Consider the following 24,268-nt stretch of genomic DNA (forward strand, 5'->3'; position numbering starts at 1 on the left):
GCCAACGTTGGGGAAAAGGACGCTGGAACATATGGTGTTGAGCGTAGAAAAATGACAAACTATAAATTCTATCGCGCATACATTTTCCACGCCCACGCGATACCATCCGGAGAGACAATTTTGGACAATGTGACTATTGGAGTGTATATAAAGTAGATAAATGCGAATGAAATAAATGTTAAGGCCGCCTAGAGTTACACCCTGACGTTGGGGATGGAAGAACAAGCAGGGAAATTGCCAGATACTGGCGAGAACGGCGTTTCTGGGTGATGTTGAATTGAACTTCTTACTATTGTACTGCCTTTTTTCGGAGGTGTGGATGTGGCATTGGGGGGGGCAAAAAAGGGGGGAGTGAGCTTCAAGTGTAGCAACGAGAATAGAGAGATGCTGGAAGAAGTCTTGACCCTGACGTCTTGCCAAAGACTCATTGAGTGGCACTTTAATTAACGCCGCTACTTTCTATACACTCTGTGTTTGCCGTTGGGGGATGATGCGCGCTTTCTCTTCGCCACAGCGACGCAATATTAACCCAACCGAGGAATCACACACGACTTGAGTGTCCCTCTTCTGAATGCCGAGTGAGGGAGAGAGTCAAGAGAGATTTCCACCAAAGTTTTTCCCCGGGTTTTCCCATGATTATTGTTGCTTCTTTGCCCGGGATGATGTCATGGATCGGTGGTATGGGAGGCGCTCATTTATCCATCAGACGTTTTTATTCATTCTCCCCTCGAATCGATTTTCTGCAGCAATAAATACTATATGGGCAAAATTCTACTTGGCTCAATTAATTACGAGCGATTGGAGTGCAAACAGCGGAAAAAACACACAACAATACGATACAATTAAAAGCGCATTTAACATCTACCGCGGGAGATAAGCTATTTCTCGCCTCAATTGGCCCAGAAATGGACAAATTGGCGAAATGATCATTTTATTCCATACTGCATTTCACTTAAAGTGTTATTTTATTAAATTTTATATGATTCCATCTTGGTTCTTTGTCATAAATTAAATTCCCAGTAAATCAGCTATTATCTTTTAAGTGACTCGCAGAAATGACAGAAAAGTTTTCTAATTACAATCTTAGCAAGGAATAATTGTGTTCATAAATGATGTGAAATTATACAAGAATGAGGGAGAAAATTGCATTTTCTCCGGTTGGTATTCAAAATCATTCCAAACTATAATTACTCTTTTGAATTGCAGATGTGAATATTTGTTCGTAAAATCGACAAATTACGCCAAAATACTGGCAGGAAAGCTCAAACACTTTACAATTGAGTGATCACAGCGCAATACGCGATATTTCATTACATATTAAATGGCAATGTCGGAAATGAATGAAACATTTATGTTTTCACAGGGGTTATTTTCAAATTGAATTATTCCTTTTTATTGTTCAATTTATGGTGCTGCTTATTCTAGAAAGCCAACACGGAGCAGCCAGTGCTGGTGAAGTATTCATAAAGTTCTCGTTCTTGTCTTGTTTTGCGTCTCCGCCCGTAAATTTGATCTGACGGCAGGATAATAACGACACTTGCATAATTCACTCAATTTTTCACTTGCAAGAAAAGTCCACAGTTTGCAAAACTCCCATGTAATTTATTTGGCAAAAAATATCCCAACATTTCCACTTATGCCACAAGGCGAGGGCGGAGGGAGAAAAGCACGCAAAAAGATGTGAAAAATTGTTGAAGATTTTTCGTTACCTCATCTCCTGACAGTTACATCCATGTCTGGTGGGAAAATTGTATGTGACGTGTGAGGAGAAATGTTTCTCTTTTCAAATTCACCTTTTGATTTGTTTTATCACCAGAAGAATTTGTCTGTGAAGTCATTTTCTTTACAACTTTCCATTTTGCAGCTATGAAAAGTTCCCACCACGCAAACAAAGACAGAGAGAGAGAGAGAGAGAAAGAAAAAAAATTCTGAGAAGGAAATTTGCGCAATTTTATGAATTTGTAATTATTCAGAAAATGCCAAAGATAATCACCAATGGATTTTGCCTTTTGGATATTTTATTGAATAGCTAAGAATTTCACTTCACTATCGCAGGGAAAACATCTCGGGGTGGAAATTTTAATTTCAGATAAACGAGGACTTTTACGAGAAGCACTCTAGGCCAGAGAAAAATCCTATTTATGTTTATTTCCTTGTGACTCCCACGCCGCACTTCCCACTCTTTGGAGAGAGGAAAAAGGCTAACAAATGTGCGGCACATTTATTTTCTTCGTCTCCTCAAAACTGGCAAAATAAATAATTTGCATACTTTGGAGAATGTGTCGCTGTCATAGAAATATACAGATTTTGTGAGAAAATATCAAACGAACTTCTTGTATTTAAATCATATTTTTAAATCCGTTTTGTGGCAAAAATGCTAGACAGTATCAGTCAAATGAACTGAACAGTGCCAAAATCGATAAATACGGCATTCTTCGGCGGTCTGCCGTTGGCACATTTAACTATAAAGTTCTGTACATGATATTCACTTGGGCATCCATCGGAATTCCCATTCGAATTCCGATTTTGGGCCCAACTGATGGGGTGGCGCTTTAATGGGTGCGCCAGGGCGTATGTGAGAATCAAAATTGAATGAAAACGTTACTCGAACATTTTGGGTAATCGTTTATTTCCGCATGAATCTCAATGTCGAGATGGGGAAGAGTGGATTGGCGAAGACGAAGCAGCGGAGAGACTGTTATTCACACATCAAATGAACTCAACTCACTTGGGACATAAATACCCATATATTTTGTTCACACGCACAAAGCCTGCGAACCACCACTGACTTTCATCCACTCCACCGAACCCCCAGCATTCGTTCCCCTTCTCTCTGGCTTGGGGTGGGCGAGCATACACATAGTCTGTGAATGCGGGTGTTGCAAATAAGATTAGAGAGTTATTTTGTGAGTGTGGCCTTCGTCATTTGTGATCACTGGGTTAAAATGATATTACAGCACATGACGCGTGAAAAAGTGTATTTTCTGGTGATGTATTCCACCACATAATGCGATTCGCCACTCCAGAGGCTCGTCTCAGCTGCCACCTGGCATAATTTTTGATGGAGGACACGAACAAAAGGATCCAGCGGAGTTTCGGGGACACTGTCAAGTGGCTCCTCTTAGTGAAATTAATGCCACATCCATTCACTTCTTTGCCATGCGGTTGAAGCACAAATTGCGATGTCTGAAAGGCACTTTGGATATATTGGTCAGTAAGTAGGCGAGAGTTGGCGTATATAATGGTTGTCTTGAACTTGCTTGATCCTCAAGTGATACAACATAATCTTCACCACACTGCGTATCAACTTGCTCTCCCGGATTTCTCCTTCCTAATCCCTTATTGTGGCATTAAAGTTTGATTTTTAATTCTCCCATCCAAATCCTCTTCTCCAATTACTCTCTCTCTCTCTTGTGGCAGTCATGGCTCGGGTGATATTTGCCAGTTGTGCCATAAACATGAGTGGATTAATGTTGGATGGAAATGGAGGAATTTTGAGGTACATATCTCGCTCAGTTAATCTTCCATCGCTGAACTTTTTCCTCTGCTTCTTTCGCAAGATAAATTGTTTTATCAATGCGAAGGAACAATGAGACTTCTGCTGACTTTACGCGCTGCTGAAAAATTTCACTGATTCCCCATCAGTGGATGTCTTATGATGAGCTTGTAATATTGTAGAAAAAAATTGTGCTGAGACAGATAGAGTATGTTGGTGGGCATAATTTATTTTCCACCATCAGTGCTCGTGTCAAAGTTAGTCGTGCCACTCGAAGGCCACAAACCGCCAGGACTTGTGCCAGGACTTGTGCCATTTCACCGCCACGCGTTATTCTAATTTTCATCATCAACAGTTAGTCAAGCGCCCTCCTGAGGCTTGGTGTCTCCCCTGGATGACTAAATGACTTGGCGTTTCATGGGTGGGCAAAAAAGGGCGCTTTTCGCGTGAAATATAAGAGATGAGAGGAGACTTTTCCGCCTAACCTGCCGACGGGAAGAATTCACCTTCACTCACATTTTCCGCATACTTTTATATGGGTTTTTGAGGTTTCTTTTAGAAGTTGTGGGATGACAAGTGTGTGTATCTGTTTTGGGGGAGGAAGACAAGGGAAACTATACGAAGATGTTTCTTTAGGCCGATGTTTTGCTCTTCATCGCGCGTGTTTTCACTCCCAGAACGCCAAGAGATAATAAAGTTAGAGAATCCTCTGAGCGGCAAAGTCCAAGTGGGTATTACTGAGGGTGGAGATAAGGGAAAATCAACACGCTCAGTATTGATTGGGAGAGGGGAAAATCTCAATGGAACGACTTTCGAGGCTCTCAAGGGGTGCAGGATGAAGGGAGTCCGAGCGAAGAGAGAGAAATGCTATCACAATCATGACACTTTCGCCTCGCCGGTGTGAGAGACAGTGGGATGTTCAAATAAAATTTAATGATGAAAATTGAAAATGGGTCTTTTCCTCTTCGTGTCTGTTTTTCACACTGGAGGCTTTTTTCCCCCGTCGCCGCGCGCGCGGTATTTAAGTGTACAAAAGTGGCGGGAAATTTCCTTGTCAGCCCGCCAGCGAGAAACATGCGAAGAGAGGTGTATTTGAAGAGGATGACTGGTGAAAATGAATTTTTGATTAGTGAAATGAAAATAAATTAATGCAAATTTTCGCGGTTTTGCTTCTTTCAACTTTTATCCATTGGCAGTCTGTGTCTCTCTTCGCTCCCAATGGGCCTATATGTGAGGCCCACACGTGCGCACTTGGAGTGTCTTCTTTGGCCCAGAATGCTGGATGGAAATTACCATTCAGCGAAATTAAATTCTCCATCAGGGGAAAAGAACGCTCCGTCGAGTTGTGTAGCTTTAATGGGATCAGAGTGAGGGAGGTTTTAACTTTGAAATTTAATTTAATATTCATAATGATTTTCCATTTCATCCCCAAACTGCAACTCTCCACCCAGAGAGCACTGTTTTGCATAGACCAAGTTCCACCAACAGTGACAGAGTGCTTCTGCAGTAAATGACTTTTTTCCCAACTTCATGATGTCAGCAGATAAATTGGCCACTTTCCTCGCCGGGTATAAATTTGGCGGATGGAGCTTTATATTTCTGAGGGGGGTAAATTTGTAGTGTGGCGCGTGTCCGAGAGGGATGGGGTGAGCGGATGCTAAGAGTGATTTGGTGTTTTGCGAGTAATTTCATTTTAATTTCCTCCCCGTTTGGTTGGTATGTGAAATATGTGTGTCTTGAGGAGCCCCAAAAGCACACAAATTACTCCCTATCTGAATAGCAGAGAGAACACGAGATCATTATGGCTCATATCTCATAAGATGGGTTCATGCAGAGCAGAAAAAGATATACATCTCCGTCGATATGTCTTGTGCTTCGCCAAAACCATGTAATCCATCTCTTTCACTCCATCCAGTTCGCGCCAAGCTTGGCGCGAAAGCCATGAGAGTCGAAATATGAAAATGTTTTTCATCTTCCATGCAAAGAATCTCGGCAGTGGTGGAAACTCATGACCGAGCTTTCTTAATTGGTCCATAAACGACAAGTGGAAGTTGCTCAGAGATGCTTGGCAAATGATAATTTTTTTTTCGTCTTAGCCTTTCTCAAGAGCTCACAATGCGAAATCTCATGCTATGACGATGATTGTAATGCTGAAGAAGAATTGATGTGATATTCATCTCTTCGAGACAAAGATTTAGCCAAATGCCATTAAATTGCAAAAAGAAGAGGAACATTTTCCTCTCCTTTTTGCACATTCACTGTGAGAGTGCAGAATATGTTGAGCATAATTATCATCATCTCTCTGATGGCGTATTGTTGCATATCTTTCAGATGGAGCCCACAGATGTCCAGTTGAGTGGAACAGCTGCAATTTGTCAGGGCACGAGTAGCACTCTGAGTCCGCCTGATGCAATCACCTCGCCCGGAATCGCGAGGACAGAGTCCAATGCCACCTCGCGCGAAGACGAGGAGGACTCCAGCAATGCGGCGTCTTCAGACTGCAAAAGTCCGGGACAACGGTGAGCATTCAAGTGCAGTGATTCCCCTTATGTACTCCCCAGACTTTTCATTAACACCTTGTTGAGCAAGTCCCTGGAGAAAATTGGATAATAGTGTATTTAACATGTGTACAAAAGATATCCTCCTTAAGCATAAGCAAATCTGCCCGCGCGACAGTGTGTTGAGGGTAATGTTAAGATCGCCACTAAAATTCGTGCAAAAAGGTCCAATTTTAGTTGTCGCCACCTCGCTAGATCCTCATCCTTCGCGTCACACCAGTCGCGCTCCAGCCTCGACACGATAATGGAGGATAACCGTCGTCGTCGCCATTTCCCGCGGTACCAGTCCGAAGACTCCAACGACGGCTCCTGTAGTCGCTTTTCCGGACGGTGTGCCGTGTATGACGACGCCGATGTGGAAAACGATGATGGGCCTAAGCCTCCAGGAGCCACTTCTGGCTCTCAGAGGTGGAAGAATGTGAAGGCCGTTGTAGCATATTATTGCTCCCTGCGAAAGATCAAAAGGGATGTGAACTTTCAGAATAGTCCGAAGGCATGGCAAGAGGCCAATATTGTCAATGATAACGTGTGTATTTGTCACTGTCTCTATTTCAATGGGTGTATCATTGTCTCTGTCTGTGACATGGCATGACTATTTCGCATAGATTTTAAACGTAATTTAATCAACAAATTGCCCAGATATCCTGTAAGTCACCCACTGACCTCCTAAACTCTCTGTCGTCTCCAATTCACTCTGTCCTCACTTCTCTCACTCACTCTCTTGAATTCCTGTGGTAGATATCGATATATATATATATACATGGAGGAAAATAAAAAGAGACATACTTGGGTCTTGACCTCTTTGCAGAATCTTACATAACAAAAGTACATTATATACTTTTTAATGCCAGCGATTGTTATTCTGAAGCTCGTTCAATGTTACGTTCTATTTTTCCTTTTGCTCTTCTCAACTCTCCTTCTCTATTGTCTTCGTGTTCATGTTCAATGAGAGTAATTTTAAATAAACATAGAGGATATCACTGGGATTATGCTCTCTTTCTGTCTCTCTCTCTCTCTCTCTCTCTGTCTGCAGAAAAACTTAGTGTCTGTCAGTGTGTCTCCCTGACCTCTATAGTATGTCAACTAACAATGTTTTCTATATATATATCTTGAGAAATGCCTATATGAATTATGCAGATTAACGCAATGATCCTTCGTGTGAGCTCGTATGGCATGGTCTTTAAAGCAAATTAACATCTCACAGTGAGAGTTGGTATGTGAAGAAATGATATTGGATTGGATAAAAAAAAACACTTCCTGAGACTCGTATGACCTTCTATTTTGGTGTCGTGTTGAGAGATTTTGGCTGTCTTTGAGAATCACTGACGGTGAAATATGTCTCGCTTAGAGTGCCTAATACCTTGTGATGGATAATCGATGGGACTAAAGGAATATCCATGTTATTCGTCACAACAGAACCAAGTCGAATCAACGATGGATGAAATTGAGAACAACTGTCCAGTTGTCATCGGCCATCCAGAAGAAGCCGCCGCTGAAGCGGGAGGACTCCTTCCTCAAGCGATTCTCCACACGTCAAATACCAGAGGCGCAGGAGACTGTCGAGGACACTGGCTCCGAAGGGGCGACAGGGGAGCAGGATAAGTGTCTCAAGAGGCGAAAGAGATACATCCAAAAGCGGAAAAGTGTAGTCAATCCGGATGAGAATTTCTACTTCCATTGGCTGATGGTGCTAACATTTTGTGTCTTATACAATCTGTGGGCGCTCATTGTGCGTCAGAGTTTCCCAGAACTTCAGGTAAGATATGCTTGACCTTCTTTCATTCCCACATACATGTGCATTTGTGGCTGCGGGAGAAGAAAATCTATGTGTTTTTTCTCCCACATTGTGTGTCTCTTTTCCACTGTAAATAACGCAAAACAAGCTGAAAGTCAGAGGCTTTTTGCCAATTGCGATTGTCAGAATGTCATGAACATCGATTATACATGGTTATTAATTTAATTTTCAGCTAATAACACTATACAACCAATGGTACAACTTGTTTACGAAACGATTTATGTGCAAATGCAAAATAACTGACAAATCTGACCGACAAGTTTATTTGCCTATACATTGGATTATTATTTTATTATTCATGAAAGGCAAATTGAAATGAGGATTTTCAATTAACAATTGTTCGCATTTCACTGTTAGTCATTTCATTAATACGCGTGTTCATAAATAATTCTAGAATTGCGCGCATTGTCAAAATGCCTTTCAGTGGTTTTGCGCACAAAATAGTCCAATCAATTAATTAAGGATTATTGTAAAGTAAATCCTCTTTTGCAGGATCTTGCGTCCAATTTCTGGTTTGCCTGTGATTGCATCAGTGACGTTGTATTTGTACTTGACGTAGTTGTTCAACTGAGAACAGGATATCTAGAGCAAGGATTGATGGTGTACGACGATAAGAAATTAGCGAAACATTATATAAGATCGCGCGAATTTTTACTCGATTTGGCAGCCTTAATACCATTAGATCTGTTACAAATTAGATTCGGAACACAACCTCTTTTGCGGTTTCCACGGTTTTTCAAGGTAACACAGCCGCAATGGCTCTCAGGAGTCTAATGGCTGTTTTTATTATTATTATCTTGCACGGAATAATGCAAATATGTATTTCTCTCTTGCAAATACTTCTCCGCAGGTTTATAGGTCCATCAAATTTTACTACATCGTCGAGAGTAGAACAGTTTGGCCTAATTTGTGGCGAGTCGTCAATTTAATTCACATCTTGTTGATTTTAGCGCATTGGTTTGGGTGTTTCTACTTTTTACTCTCGGAAGTGGAAGGATTTCAGGTAATTTTTTGACTTCTGTGTGTGTGCTGATAATTTAATCAAGTATCTCGCACTTCTCATTTTTCCGCTCTAAAAATTCTCTCGCTCTCAATCAATAAAATGTGTTCATGTCGGTTGTATCATCGCGCGCTGGGTTGATGATGCCCAGCGAGCGACGGAGAGGAAAAGTAAGGAGGAGAGAGTGATAAGGAGAATAATAAAAATGAAATATACAGAAAGGCTTGTGCCATGCTACAAAATTGATTATTTACCATTCATTATGTCAGCATTAATACGATTGTGTAACTAAGCCAGTCGCCGATATACTTTTTTTTCTCTGCTAATTTTCTGTCAACACAATAAATTGCAGGGTGATTGGGTGTATCCCTACCGTCCGGGAGATTATGCTACGCTAACAAGAAAATATCTGGGCAGCTTATACTGGTCCACACTGACACTGACGACAATTGGGGATCTACCGACGCCAGAAACGAATGCTGAGTGAGTCTATTTTGGGCCATAATAATACCACAGAATTCATCAATTTCGAATGCGTTGCAAGAGGAAGTATATTTGAGCGCATAAATGAGCGAAATCATAACCCTTAATTAGTCTTTTATTTTTGAGAATTAAAGCACTTCAGAGAAGTCCCCCCTATTTATAAGTCCATGTGAAATGACATTTGCTTAGCTAAATATGACTTTAATAAATGCACACACTCCCGTGAAGGCCCTCGAGCTCGGCGGACGGCCCCAGATCACTTCCGAGACGCGGCCTGAAATCGCGTTTACTCCAATTTGGTTCCAACAACGGGTATGCTATTCACAGGTTACTCAATCTTTTAGCTCTAACTAATGTTATTAACCCATTTCTCTCTCTCTATTTTACCCCTTCGCCGTCGATCTTGTTCTCTCGTACAATACCACAAGATACACCCACACACAATATCAAACACTCATGCCAACATTCAGCAATTTAATTTGAACGATTAATCGGTAAAATTATTATTTCCGTAAGTCATTTTTAGTATAAATACACTTACATATATTTAATTTCCTTTGCATATTGTTTTCTTTTTCTTAGTGCACAACATATAGTGAGTTTATGTTCTGTTTATGTTCTCGCAACGAACAGAGTTGAAGGGTGATTGCAGAATTGGTCTTGCTTTGATGTGGAAAATTCGGCAAAGCAGCAAATTCTGCACATAAAATCTGTTGTAAATAGAGTATTAGATTGTAGATTTGTTTGCAAAATTACAAGACAAATGGGGATTCTGGAGATTAATTGGATAATGCTAACAGAACTCATGTCACAGTTTCACAATTAGGTTATCATATTCAATTAGTTTTCTCAACTCTGTTCGTCTAACTATTGCTACATTCAACGAACTCAACACCAATTTGCAAATAGTTTAAATGAGCACAAACAATATATATATTTTGTATAGCATACAAAAGAACACACAAGAAGAGAACATTCTCACGTACAAAAAAACGCAGTTTTATTATCAGAGATTTGATAGAAAACTAGAGAGAAAATTTGAGAAATCCAATAGGCAAAGAAAAGTCGGGTAAAACCAAAATACATATTTATTCCAGAGGAAAATATGTCGCAAATACATAATCGTGTGATTACATGTATCCAAAGTGGAGAATTGTATGTAATTTTTTGCGCACCCAAGAAACCGTGAAGAAAGTAAAACGTCTGTGAGAAGTGTTTTGGAGGCTGTCCGCCCATTTCCACTGAGAACATGTCATAGAGTCTTTGCATGAGAATATGATTTTCCACGCGCCAACTTGGTGACTACGTCTTTTTCGTGGTGGATGTTGGAGATGGAGAGCAGCGTAATAAATCAATTATGGCGCCAAATTGGCTCGTGTTTGAACAAATGATTATTTTGCAATGTGACAGAGCTCACAACTAGAGCATTTTATGGTTCTCTCTGGCGTTTTTTTTTATATTCTTTAGAGTATTTACAAGAGCAACGAGAATTCTCGTGTTTATTGAGGACTTTTTTTCTCTCTCTCTCTCTCGCTCCTCGATCTCTTCTGCTTTATGATTATTGAATCACAGAGATTTGTGTCTCTGCGGCAATGGCAAGATCCCGTCCCCAGATCCACCCCCACGTGTACACATCCACTCTTGTGCTCTCAGACTCATCTTTGGGGAGCTTCTTGTGAATTGTTGCACACTGAGGAGTGTCTCACTCGCTTGGCATTGTTGTCGCCGCAAAGAGGAGGATATGGCGAGATGATGGGGGCGATAAATGGGCGGGTGAATAGCACAAAATTTATATATACATTCCCAGTCACTGTTTATCTCTCCAACCAACCCTCGTAGTGAGATTTTAACTGTTTGCCCTGCGGTGACACCAAACAGCTCGCAGAAGCACGTTTCGCGCTGACCAACTTCTGCAATTTTTATCGCAGCCAAGTGTCAACTATTCTCACTGTTTCACCATTTTTTCATCCCTTTCCATATTTCATTCTCGAGTCAAGACGCGGCATGTCACGCAAGAAGCCTAATTCTTCACTGTGCACAAACCATTGGCGTCATCAAAGTTTTCGAATAAGAATTGTTTATGATGTTTTAAGCCACTTTATCAATAAATTTGCCTTATCACAGCAATAAATCATAGCAATCAAACATGCTGGAAACATGTTGGATACTTTGCAGACAGCCTTCAGAACAATTTCTTGCAGATGCAACCAGGTGTAGAAGCAGAAATAGAAAAGAAACCAATTTTTCCCTCTCAATTGACTGACAAAAGCACGCGGAAAATTAAATTTCCCCAGAGGACTTTAACTGTGCGATATTATCTATATTTTGTGCAATGGAATGTTAAGTCAAGAACACTCAGAAAGGCGAGTGAACAACACAATAAATAATGTATTCTGGTTTTACTGTCGCCCACGCTCACGAGAATAGATTTGGGCGAAACTTTTTCCACTATAGAGCCACTCTATATATGCGCCAACCAACCCCCCGAAAAAAGAGCCCCCAAAAGTGCAAACACACTGAACGACTCTCTCCCTTCCACACACACAAACTATAATGCAAGGGAGTGGTATTAAAACATTGAATTCGAAAACTTTGTGACTCTTTTTGCGTGGTGAGTTCTATAGCAGAGATTAAATACTCCCCACAATATTCCTCCGCAGACAATTTAACCCCCGAATGGAGAGCATAGTAACTTTTGAGATTTAATTCACGCTGTAAATAAAACCCTGCTCTTATATTCTCCACAAAGCCAATGCGATGTGGAGAATTTTGTGGTCCATTGAGATGAATTGAGTTTTGTCTGGGCAAATCCTTTTGCGTGAGGCGCATTCAACAGTTCATCATTTAAGTTGATTATTGATGAAAATACTTCCATGAAGCGCCACATGATGTGTATTAAATGACATTAATACTGTTTCTTATGGACATGGAGAGACTCTTTTTGATTTACTGGAAGTCTCCATTCACAGTAGTGTTTCTCTGGCATCTGTCCAAGATTTCCCCTCGCCCTCAAACCATATCCACTCAGTGATTCCACCAAAGATATGTGTCACTTGTATTTGAAGATATTGCGAATATTCTGTAGATCTTGCAATTGCCAAAAGCATGTGAAGATATTCACAGGAAGTGTCCAACAAGCACTTATGTAATGCGAAGTCAGACATTTCAATTACAAATTAAGATACACGTTCGCATCCGGCAATCTTGAGAGGAGAAGCATACATATTGGCTCTTCCTCCCTGAGAAAGCCCGCAATTCTCTATGTGTTATCTACACCCAATATTACGTTCACGTGTTTCCATGCAATCATGTGCAAAAGCAAGTGTAAAATTCGAGGCAATTTCAGTGTGAAGAGCTTGTTCCCCAAAAAACTTTTAAGCTCCATCGATATGTGTTTGTGTGTTTTGCTGGTCTGAAAGGTATTTTATAGCTGTAATTCCGTTCCTGTGTCGTCTCAATTCCTGATTGAAAATCAATACAAATGCTCCAAAAGCATAGATTTCAATCCCCGCATCCATGGTTTATATGAAATCCTCTCCGACATCACACCACTTTAGAGAGAGTACAAACATGAGCCAAAATGATGTGTATTTTGGTCAGATACATGAGGAATTATGCTAATGAGTGAATGAGACACAATTTACAATTAACCCCCACCCCCAACCCTCTCTTGGATTGAATGAGAAAGCGAATTCGCAAATTTCTCCTGTGCTATTGTAATTAATTGGTGTCCTTTTGTCCACCGCACTAAAGGTATATTTTCACCATCGTGAGCTATCTCATTGGCGTGTTTATTTTTGCCACAATTGTGGGTCAAGTGGGCAATGTCATAACGAATCGCAATGCCAATCGATTGGAGTTTGAGCGTCTCCTCGACGGCGCGAAAACCTACATGCGCCACCACAAGGTAAGGCTTTAAGAAGAGCCGATGCTCTGGGGTTTCTCATGCTTTGCACTTACACCGGAGATTAATTCAGAAAAATTTCCCTTCGACAGATTAGCAGAGAGAATTTCACTTTTTTTTTACTTCTTTGCATCGCTAAAACTTGAGAAAACTTTGAGAAATGTTGAGATTCTCAACATTCTGTCTTGTTTTTGCAAAATATTCACACATTCTCTTGACATTGAAAGTCGCTAAGTTGTGAAATTGCATTGTCGCACATATTAACTAACCGAGAAACATCGTTTGTCCATTATTTTGTCTATTACGCAAAATTCTGGTCTGAGTAATTTGCCATTAGCATGCCTAACCGACCTATCTTCACTCAAATACACAACCTCTCAGAGAGCATTCCTCTCTAATTAAATTCTCCGCTATATACAGGTGGTGTAATGATGCAAATTAATTCGCGTCACGATAATGAGTATTATGGTCTTCTCTTTATTTCCTGCACTTCAAAGCGACCCACATATTTCAATATATACTCCAATCTTCGTCTCTGTATTGGCAAAAATTTCACTGTTTCTCCGGCATTTGGCGCGAGGCTGCTAATGAGAAATCCCCGGAGGATGTTGGCTGTGTGCAGTGGCTTAATGATTCCCGTGTGACTGGCAGGTTCCGGGCGGCATGAAGAGACGTGTGTTGCGGTGGTACGACTACAGTTGGTCCAGAGGACGCATCCAAGGCGGTGGCGACATCAACACGGCCCTGGGTCTCCTTCCAGACAAACTGAAGACGGAACTGGCGCTGCACGTGAACCTGAGCGTGTTGAAAAAGGTACAGCGTATATTCGAGAACTTTCTTTAATATTGCACAAAGTTGGGTGACTTGGAGATGCTCCAGGAGGACTCTTGACAACTTGTCGCACACAGTTTCTCGGGGGAGTTTCAGCAACTATTTGCTCTCTCCGCCTCTATTTAATCTGGCACTCTGAAAGTTCAGTGCATCTTTCTGCCAAGAGCTGAGCTATGAGAATAATCCGACTCTATCTCTGCCTTCAATAGGTCACGATTTTTCAAGAGTGTCAGCCAGAGTTTCTGCATGATCTGGTGCTGAAGATGAAGGCATACATCTTCACGCCGGGCGACATGATATGCCGAAAAGGCGAAGTGGCGCGAGAGATGTTCATAATAGCTGATGGAATTCTGGAGGTGCTGAGCGAGACGGGAAAAGTCCTGACAACCATGAAAGCTGGTGACTTCTTCGGCGAAATTGGGATTCTCAACCTGGATGGTCTTAACAAGTGAGAAAATTGAATGAGATTTTCCCATATCATTGAATGTTGATGGGGCGCGAGAAATCCGCATAAAAATCCAATTGTCGTTCTCATTTATGCTTCATAGAACAATATGCATTTCAAGAATAACCACTTAAATTTCATGGAAACTCCTAAAAGATTATGTTCACGAGAATTGTAATATCATCCGATGGTTGTAATTCTTGCATTTTCACGCAACTTTTCTATGAAAATGTCTACAAGCAATTTTATGAAATGGGTTTGGCATTATTTGAGGTTTGACCCACTTCCCTGGGCCGCAATCACACACCCACACAATACCATAGAGTGACTGTGAAAAGTTCCCAAACTTGCGAATGAGTGCAGAAAAGATGCTGAGGTGGATGGGAAAACTTTCCGCCATCAAGGGGAGACTTTCTTACTAATGCAATTGCTGTGCTGCTCAATTAGGCGCACGGCAGATGTTCGCTCTGTTGGCTACTCTGAGCTCTTCTCCCTGTCGCGAGAGGATGTGCTGGCGGCCATGAAGGACTACCCGGAAGCGCAGGAAATCCTGCAGACGCTGGGACGGAAGCGCCTCATGGAGGTGAGGTGTGTGAACAAGAAGCACGCCAAGATGCAGAGCGAGAAGGAGGCGGCTTTGGCGGCCGCCCAGGCGGAAGGCAGCGAGAACAGTGCATCGAAGAGGATTGTGGAGAAGCTCAGGAGTGACGTGAAGGGCATCAAGAATGTGCTGAGAAAGTCAAGGTGAGAAGTGCGCACAATTTGAAAGCAATTATACGCCAATCGCGTATATATGCGAAATCAATTAATTAAGAGTGGAATAATGAAAGCTTGAGCGAGTGAATCAAAAGAGGGATTGAATTAATTGCAGAACTGGCAGACGGAGTAATGAATCCATTGAACTGCAGCCGTTGCACATAGGCACGTCGGGTGTGGGCAAGAGTGCCAAAGGAGTCCTCAGGCGGATGCCACGCGTGAGATCTGACGATATGGCAAATGACGACGAACACCCGCAGCCGCCGGAGAAGTCGCCGAGCCCCATTGGAGCCGGTCTTCCGCTGCTGGCGCGACTGCGGCTCTTGAAGGAGAAGCAGGTTCGATAAAATTCAATTAAGCCCACCAAAGTTAATTGGCTTTTCAATATTACAATCATAGAGGGACTATAGATATGTATATTTTGGAGGAAATTCTCCCACTTCACGAGTGAGACATTCGTGCTGTTCTATTCGCCAGGAAGCATATATCCACTCCTCTGTCTCTTTGTGTGTCTCCCAATTACTCACTTCAATCCACAAGCCTCGCATTCCTCATGTGTTGACTTTGTGTGCTGTGCGTGTGACATTGTTTCTGTTTCGTCTCTGCACTCACAGGATCGTGAAGAACGTGCTGTGAAAGCTGCACCTCCAATGATTACATCACCACATACTCATGTTACATCCACTGTATCACCGCAGGAGTCAATTCAGGAGGAGCCCGAGCCAGAAGTGATTGGGGCAGGTCTCCCACTTTTGCAACGACTGAAACTCCTCAAGGCGAAGGAGGACAAAATTGCCAAGGACACTCAATCGAAGGTAACTGCAGTTACACATGTAATGAGAATGGAAGTTGGTTGCATTCAGTGATGGGTCAATTTCCGCCGTTCTTCGATATTGAATGAAATGACGAAGACCATCTCAATTACGGCCAATAATCTGAGGTTTCACTGAGAAAACAGTCTATAAAACTTTTAAATTGACTGAAATTGAATTGGCAGGATATAAAAATTGTACAAATTTCTTTCTGGATGGTATTTTAGTAAATTCTCACTTCATTTCAGCTCTTGCTTTAAACATTTCAAGACAGTTTTAATAAGTCCATGAAAATTGTGCAGAACTTTTTCCTATTTTGTGTCCTGATAATATGTTCACAAGCTAAAGTATATATTACACTCCCATCATTGAATGCTGTTGCCCAAGAGAGCGGAAGAGCGTGTGTTGTATTAATGGTCGAATCTCGAATTTAGAGTCAACTCGTGACGACACAGAGCACAATATCAGTTCCTGCAACAACAGCGTGTATCCTCTCGAGTGCGCCTAGTGTTAAGCAAACCTCTTCTGTCCTGACTCCGAGCACATGTCTCGCAAATCCGTCCCCACTGCCAAAACCCACCCTCAAGGTGTCCTTCAAGGATCGCATAAAGGCTCTCCAGGGTGCATCGACGACACCCACTGAGCCGCAGATAGCCGAGAAGGAGGAGAGCCACGCACAGCCCCCGACCGAGTCCACTGGGGACAGCATGAAGCAGCAGCTTCTGCCGTCGACCACGTCGATCATCATCACGAAGATATCGAAGCCGTCCACGAGTATTTCGCTCAAGGAAAAGATCAAATCCTCCCTGGGCGGGGCGCCCAAGGAGGAGCCCCTGAAGCCCTGGTCGAAGCTCAAGCTTGCCACGGTGGTGAGTTCCGGCGGTAGCTACACGAGTCTCAATAACAGCTTCACTGAGGAGTCCCCGACAGCCTCCCTGCCCAGGGCCACCACCGCCGACACCAGGCCCATCGTCGCCAGCCTGGTGGCGCCTGTGCGGCCGAAGGACTGGAAGCTGCCCATGCGGAAAGGGTTCAAGAGCAAAGACAACCGCACCAGCGTGAGCGACAGCGAACAATCCATCTCGTCGCAGCCGAAGACGAAACCCTTGAAGGTGCAGAGGAAGCCCAAGAACTATCGCTCTGTGGACGATCTGTCGCCAGAATACAGTGGCTTGCCGTTCGTGAAGAAGCTCAAGATCCTGAATGAGCGACAGAAGCTGGCGGAGCTGGAGCACGTGATTCAGACGCGCAGCTTCAGTCTCGACTGCCCTGAAGCCATCGTGACGCCCATTGAGGAGCCCCTGACGCGCAGTCACAGCGAGGCGTCAGGTATGGCCAGAGGCAGAAATGGCAACATGTGCTTGCCCAAGAGTGTGCCCATCCACGAGCTGGACTACCTGCACACGCCCTTGTCGCCCGAGTCCAATGAGACGCTGGAGCGTCGCCACCTGAAGAGCATCCTGAAGCGCATGACGGAGGATGGGAAGGTGAAAGAGTCAGTTACACCTGAGAAAGGGCAATTGACGGAGGCCGAGGGCATAATAAGGGCGCCCACGATGGAAGGGTACGTGGCAAGACACAGCAAATTTATGAAGAGCGTAACCTTCAATAACACTCTTTCCAGTCCGCCACACAGTGCAAATTCACTGATTGAGGCGACCGCGGACGAACGAAACTCCTTCCTCAGTTCCCCATTTAGCGCACAACCCTGCGACTTCCACGGTCCCGTTCCCCCGCCCGCGTCGCTGCCCCTCACCCTCACCACCACCACCATTAGCAAGAGTCCCACGGCGCTCACTCACAAAGGCACTCACGAGACCTTTACCACTGAGCGCTACTTCCGCGAGGAATTCGTGACGCTCCCGGAGGACGGCAGATACCTGCCCAGCTCACCGTTCAGCCTGGCGAAGCAGAAGTTCTTCAAAGGTAAATCCCTCGTGGCAGTTTGCTTAATTCCCCCCACAATGAGATGAAGTCATTTCCCACCAATTGTGCTTCATGATGGTCAGAATGTGCCTTTCATGTCCTTGTTGTGCTCTTCTTTTTCTCTTCTCTTTATTTTAGGACACATTTTAGGATCAACCCTCTGCACGATCCTCTGTCGCTTTGTGTAATGTGATAGACTTTATATTTATAGTCATTTTTACCACCACTAAACTCTTGAGTGATCAGAGGACAATAAGTGTGATTAAAGAGCGAGAAAGCTCTGAGAAATGCACTTAACAGTTGCGATTTTAAGTTAGAAGCGTTTATTGCCAATTAACAACACATTAATCCTATAATTAATACAAATTATGATCTAATGAGACTTCTCAGATACTTATTGTCTTCTGATTATCAAACACATTTTTATGCAAACGATAAAACTAATATGCTTGAGCGAGTTTTTCCAGAGAACTCAGCCACTCAGCTCAACTCACAGAGTCAAAAATCACAACACTGCCACACAGAAATGGTTCCCTGTAAATAAAAACCACCAAAACCAACCGAGACACTCTTTGATCACTGTTAAACCACCGTAGAAGACCTCCACAGAACCCTCACCGGATGTCGATGATCCCGCATAGAACAATTGCGGAGTCCTTGCTAACGCTCTCAATTCCTCACTTGCAGGATCAATTGAAGATCAGGAGTACATTGGAGAGGTTTTGCTGGGCGTTCGGCATGTTGTGCACAATCACATGCGCGACGTGCAGAGCAAATTCTACGGCAAGTTCATCAGCATGGAAGTGGAGATCACGAAGCGCGACGAGATCATCACGCAGCTGCAGCAGCGCATCACGGAGCTGGAGGGGCCGGATGGCGATGAGCTGGCGGTGTCGCCGGTGGGCGAGGCGATTCGCGAGGCGCACTCTTCGGGATCGGGCAGCTCAGCGTCGAGTATTGAGCTCCCGTTCATGGTGAGTAATGTAAGTGTTGTGAGACGTCCTCGTGAAGCGTTGCGTGTGTGCTTCTGCTTTGAGTCTCTATGTTGTGTCTGTGGGTGGGTTTGCGGGGCTGATTGGTGTCGATCTCTTGCAGCGCGGCGACTCGCTGGACACGATATTCGCCTCGTCGCCACCATCGGAGCCGGACAGGAGGCCAAAGTCGCGACTGAGGAAGCGCAACTCGCCGAAGCATCGCACGGAGCGCACAAACAACCGATCGTGGGAGGAGAGCAGCGATCAGGAGAGCATCGAGATGCAGGAGTTGCCGCGCTCGCTGAGTCCGTACAGGCAGGAGGTGCTGGTGCAGGACATCACGGGGAACCTGACCAGGATCAGTGCCGACAGTGTGATACTCAACATCGAGGACAGCTCGGCCAGCTACAGCTCCAGTGAGTCTCAAGTGGATGGTCCGGATGACGAGGAGGACGGCGCGCGCGACGACGAGCTGCACTGCGACGACTGGGAGATCCGGATGCTGGCGGCGGAGATGGACCGGCGCGAGCAGTCCGAGTCGGCGCTGTCCGTCGTGGCGGAGGCGTCTGGGAGTCAGGAGGAGACGACCGTGCGCCGCCGGCGGAAGCGCAGCGACACGGACACGGAGCCGAGCGAGCACGAGCCAGAAGTCGTGACCAGTCGGCCCAGAGCGGGCAGCCTGGATCACCACAATCTGCGGCGAGCGGGATTCGGCAGCCGACCCAAGAGCGTCTTCAAAGCAATGAGCTTCGATCGCGACAAAGACAGACTCTGAGAATTAACATGCGAGATCTGCATGTACGTGTGCATCGACTAGAGTTGATCCACGCGAAGAGAACATTTCAAATGATGATTTAGCAATTAGTTCCGTGAGTTGACAGAGATAAAAGAAAAAGTTTAATATTTAATTCGACCAGCATTGTGATTTATTACTTAAAGAAAAGAAATTAAACTCTAGTGTTAGAGAGAAAGAAGGTGGAAATATTATGAAAAGCAACAAATAGTCCCATTTTTATTCTTATTGATAAATTCCTTCCATTTCCGAGCGCTGATTAGAAGAAGAGGATATAAAGAATATTACTAAAAAAAAGAAATATTAAAATTAATTGACTAAAAGTATTTGAAGAAAAAAAATGACATTGTGAATTGTGTTACAAGGAATTCTTTAATTGCAATAATTCCAACTACGTTCATTAAAACCAATTGAAAAAAGAACTTTAGGAGAAAAAATGAATATAAATTTATTGTATAAAAAATAAAGGGTTAAAATCTGTAAACAATAATTTTGTAGGAAAAAGAATATGAAATATACCAAAAAAGAAAACCAATTTTCTGTGATACGCGCGAACGCGATGTGTGAGCGAGTGAAATATGAACGGGAAAATTATTTAAAAGAAGAAAAAAAATTGAGAAAAAAATACATTAACACACTTTAAACAAATAAAATGAAAAGAAGGAAGTATTAAAATAGAATTAACATATCAAGAGATAAATGGAAAAGTTTGTTTCTTTCTGATAAGTGGAAAATTTCTGGCCATTTTCTCTTCTTTTCATTCTGGCAGGAAAAAAAAACACAATTGATAAGAATTAAGACACGGAAAAAAGACATGAAATTCGTGATTTTTCTTTGCTCACAGACCACAAAATGTAAAAGATTTTACAAGTGCCAAAAAAACAATGAATCATGTTCTCTTATTGTAGAATCTTTTCATGTAGTTCTCACGCGACTTTCAAAAGAAAAACCCCCTAAAAAAGAAAAGAAGAGTCCAAACATATTTGCTCAGTCTCGAAGAAATGCACGTTCCTCTTACTTTTAGCCGCCCACATTCGTGGGACATAACAGATCGTATATTTTAGGCTAAAGAAAATCAATTGATTGGAATTGAGGAAAGGCTTTTTCCATTAGATGCAGTTTTATTGGCTCATTTTGAAATTTATTTTACTTCATTTTCATGCGGAAACTGCAATTCAACTAATGTGAAGCTCAATTTTCTTTAGCGCATTTTCAGAGATATAAAATAAAACCAATGAAGATTCTTTCAATCCTCTGTACCACAAAGAAATGAGCTTTAAGCTTTCAGACAGTTTCTATAAAAAATATATATATATATATATATAAAAGAAAAGGAAGTTAGTAATGTACTTAACAAATGACCTAAAATGAGAAAGTGTTATTAAGAGAAGAGAGAAATCCCCGAGGAAAAAAAACAGAAATAATTATTTTAATGACAGAAATTATAAACAAGGAAACCTTAAAAAAATGTAGCAGAGGAAATAATTCTATAATAACAAGAAAAAAAATTAAGATCTTAGAAGAGGTAAAAAAATAGAATATAATAAAAACAAAAAAAATTATTGAAGAAATATTAAATGAAGAAAAAAAACTATAAAATAGAAAAATAAACTTTAAAATAAACACGTTCGACCAAGTAAAATTTCATATATGTAGCGCAGAGTATATTTTTAAAAGAGTCGAAGAGGAAGTAAACTCACGCAGAGCACAAGAACAGTTGACGTGAATATTGATAATTTCCTTTTTACGAAGATAAACAAAATGCCACTCAAAACGGTCATTAACAATGAATTTATACACCTGCAAATTATCTTCGAAAGATCAATAAATAATAGATTTCTTTTTCTGTAGCAGACAGAAGAAAATGAAAAAAACCAGATGAAGCAGTTTTAAAGAAGAATTTCTAGTGAAGCAGGAAAAGTGTTACAATTCAAATCCAAGAAAAAAAGTATGAAATTATATAAAAAACAAAAAAATACAATAAAGTTTAATACTTATAATTATCTTAAAAGTATTTAAAAGAGAGAAAGTTTATATTTAGTCTTCACTTGTAATCGAGAGAAATGTTGTAAAAAGAAAACCTAAGCAGGGATGTCCACCAGTGACAGTTAAAGACTCAAATGTGGCCGATTGTCGTGCTCGGTCGGTTTCGCACCTGCTCGGGTGGCAATCGTGTGCGGATGCCGCGGAGATTCAAATTGAAACCGACGCGCAGCACGCTGGACATCGCTGCCTTAACGCGGGAGGAAAGGAAAAAAAAAACATTATTAAATCAAGAGATGTAGACTTTTTCTTCTTTGAGAATTTGAAAAAAAAAACAATTGTTACATTAACAAAGAGAAGATGAATAATTTTGTTGGCCGAGAGCAGGACAGAGAGTCTCAAAATAAAAATATTTTAGAAATCCTCTGACTCACTCTCACTCAGATACTTCTCCAGGATCATGTGGCTCGCTCTCTCGGCTATCGCGGCGATCACAGAGTTGGGAAAGGCCGACAGGGGTTGAATGAAGACGCTGCCGTCGATGACGCGCAGCTTCCGCACGCCCTTGACTCGCAGCTGATTGTCCAGCACTTGTCCGATGGCGCACGTGCCGCCCGGATGGTGGCCAGACACGGACACCGTCCGGATGGCGCACTCGAGGAACTCTTCTGTGGGCTCCTTTCCTTCCGGCGGAATCACGTGGCGACACTGCCTGAGCTTCGGCCAGTGAATCTGCGAGCCGATCTTCTGGAAGAATTTCGTCTGAACCACCTTCATTCCCAGCTTCAGCGCATCTCTAATGCACTGCACATCGCTTATGTTGGCCAGGAAGTTGGGATCAATGAGAGGCGCTTTGCTTATTGCACTGCCGCGCAGACCAACGAATCCTCTGCTCTGCGGAAAGTGACACGTCCCGATGAGAATGAATCCCTCCTGCGTGTGATTCCCATTGAGTGGGAAGAGTGCGTTGAAGGTCTCCAGGTCGTAATTCGAAATCACCTTCAGCGACGCTTCATCGGCCGATCCAATGCCGAAAATCATCAAGCTGTGCGACGCATTCTTCTCCCTCACCGTCCCGATTATGGCGGCATTGGAGAGAATCCCTTTGCCGTTCACGAAGTACTTGAAGGCATTCTTGAGGCTCAATACTTTTTCCCTGGTCACGGAGAGAGTCTCATTGATGGAGACGTAAATGGGCGTCGTGAGGTGATCGAAGAGATTCCGCCCGACGCGTGGCGAATTGTGCACCACGTCAATGTTGAATCTCTTCAGCTCCTTCTCCTCACCCACGCCAGACACCATCAGCAGATGTGGGCTCTGAATCGCTCCGGCACTCAAGATCACCTCTTTGCGCACCTTTATCAGCCTCTGTCCAGTCTGTGACTGAATCTTCACGCCGATCGCCCTCTTGTCACCATCGAAGATCACGCGCTGCACTTGCGTGTGCATCATGAGGTGGAATTTGGGGCGCCGCAGACTGGGATAGAGGTACTCATCGAAAGCCGACCACCTGCGCCCGTTCTTGGTCGTGTACTCAGCCAGACGGAATGTGTAATTAGCCTCGTTCCTGAAGTTCAGCTCCACTGTGGCCTTGTTCAGGATGTGAGACAATTTGCTGGTCTCCGTGTCGATGAATGTCTTGTGAAATCGCCTCGCATTCCAGAACCTCTCGTGGCACTGCAATCCGCTGCGATAGAGCTTTGCCAGGTAGCACTTGAGCGACTCAAATCCCCAGTACTTCCCGCCCAGCTGCATCCACTGATCCAGTTCTTCTGGCACTACTTCTGAGTGCAGCATGTAGTTCAGCTGCCCAGAGCCACCGAGCCCCTTTCCGCGCGGATAGCACAGCCGGCGGCCGTGCATGCCGCGTCCCACGTGCTCCTGCTGCACCGTCCTGAAAGCCCAATCCACAGCAGAGCCCTGGAGAAGCGTGCAGGCGAGCGGAATGGACGAGAGCCAGCCGAACTGACCGCCCGCCTCGATCAGCAGCACGGAGAAGTTGCTGTGCAGGGAGATCTCGTGGGCCACAATAATGCCCGCCGTGCCGCCGCCCACCACAATAAAATCATACTCCTCGCGGAACACCCGCCTGCTCCGGACGTACGTGCTGTGGTACAGATAGCCCGCCCAGATGACGGCGAGCAGCAGCACGGCACAGGAAAGAACCACTAAATTCCTCATCGACGCTACTCGGTGGGAAAACACAGAAGCACTGCGCGGGCGATGAAAAAACAGGAAGAAAATCGAAGAGCACATTTTCGCTTCAAATGCTTTTCAGGGGCTCGTCAATGGACGAAATCCAGACCGAATTTCCGCGGTGGGAAGAAGGAAAAGAGAAAATATTTCGGCTTGGGAACCTCCTCAAGTGCTCAATGACGAGCCTCGAGCTTTTCTCACTTTTCGCGTAACTCCGGCAAATCCAATTAAAAGCCACACACTCTGTCTGGTGGCTCAATGGGTAAATGGAAGGTCTATTTACATCACTTCTTCGTTTTCCTGTTGCCTCATTTTC

At 43.3% G+C, this 24,268-nt stretch overlaps 2 protein-coding genes across 6 annotated transcripts in view; one reads left to right on the forward strand and one right to left on the reverse strand.

The window, feature by feature from the left end:
- The window catches only part of LOC132265433 (uncharacterized), a 42,051-nt gene extending 20,961 nt beyond the window's left edge, over positions 1-21,090 (forward strand). Inside the window, exons 4-19 of one of the 5 annotated variants that reach the window (XM_059766120.1) lie at positions 5,828-6,015; positions 7,471-7,810; positions 8,342-8,590; positions 8,700-8,852; positions 9,202-9,332; positions 9,561-9,644; positions 13,086-13,239; positions 13,888-14,049; positions 14,277-14,515; positions 14,960-15,256; positions 15,384-15,606; positions 15,883-16,083; positions 16,515-17,644; positions 17,705-18,006; positions 18,694-18,989; positions 19,102-21,090. In XM_059766120.1, the coding sequence (XP_059622103.1) occupies positions 5,828-6,015; positions 7,471-7,810; positions 8,342-8,590; positions 8,700-8,852; positions 9,202-9,332; positions 9,561-9,644; positions 13,086-13,239; positions 13,888-14,049; positions 14,277-14,515; positions 14,960-15,256; positions 15,384-15,606; positions 15,883-16,083; positions 16,515-17,644; positions 17,705-18,006; positions 18,694-18,989; positions 19,102-19,755 (4,803 nt within the window). In that variant the 3' untranslated portion in view covers positions 19,756-21,090. Of the gene's footprint in view, positions 1-5,827; positions 6,016-7,470; positions 7,811-8,341; positions 8,591-8,699; positions 8,853-9,201; positions 9,333-9,560; positions 9,645-13,085; positions 13,240-13,887; positions 14,050-14,276; positions 14,516-14,959; positions 15,257-15,383; positions 15,607-15,882; positions 16,084-16,514; positions 18,007-18,693; positions 18,990-19,101 lie in introns of all 5 variants that reach the window. The other 4 variants (XM_059766117.1, XM_059766119.1, XM_059766121.1 and 1 more) reach the window with 4 other exon arrangements.
- A 105-nt stretch (positions 21,091-21,195) lies between these two features.
- On the reverse strand, positions 21,196-23,937 carry LOC132264978 (neither inactivation nor afterpotential protein G). The gene has a single exon (XM_059765334.1). It carries the CDS (start codon positions 23,935-23,937, stop codon positions 22,171-22,173), a length of 1,767 nt encoding a protein of 588 aa, XP_059621317.1. The 3' UTR covers positions 21,196-22,170.
- Between the last annotated feature and the right edge of the window lie 331 nt (positions 23,938-24,268).

Source organism: Phlebotomus argentipes, unplaced genomic scaffold, assembly GCF_947086385.1.
Source record: "Phlebotomus argentipes unplaced genomic scaffold, Phlebotomus argentipes genome assembly contig_2, whole genome shotgun sequence".
Lineage (NCBI taxonomy): Eukaryota > Metazoa > Arthropoda > Insecta > Diptera > Psychodidae > Phlebotomus > Phlebotomus argentipes.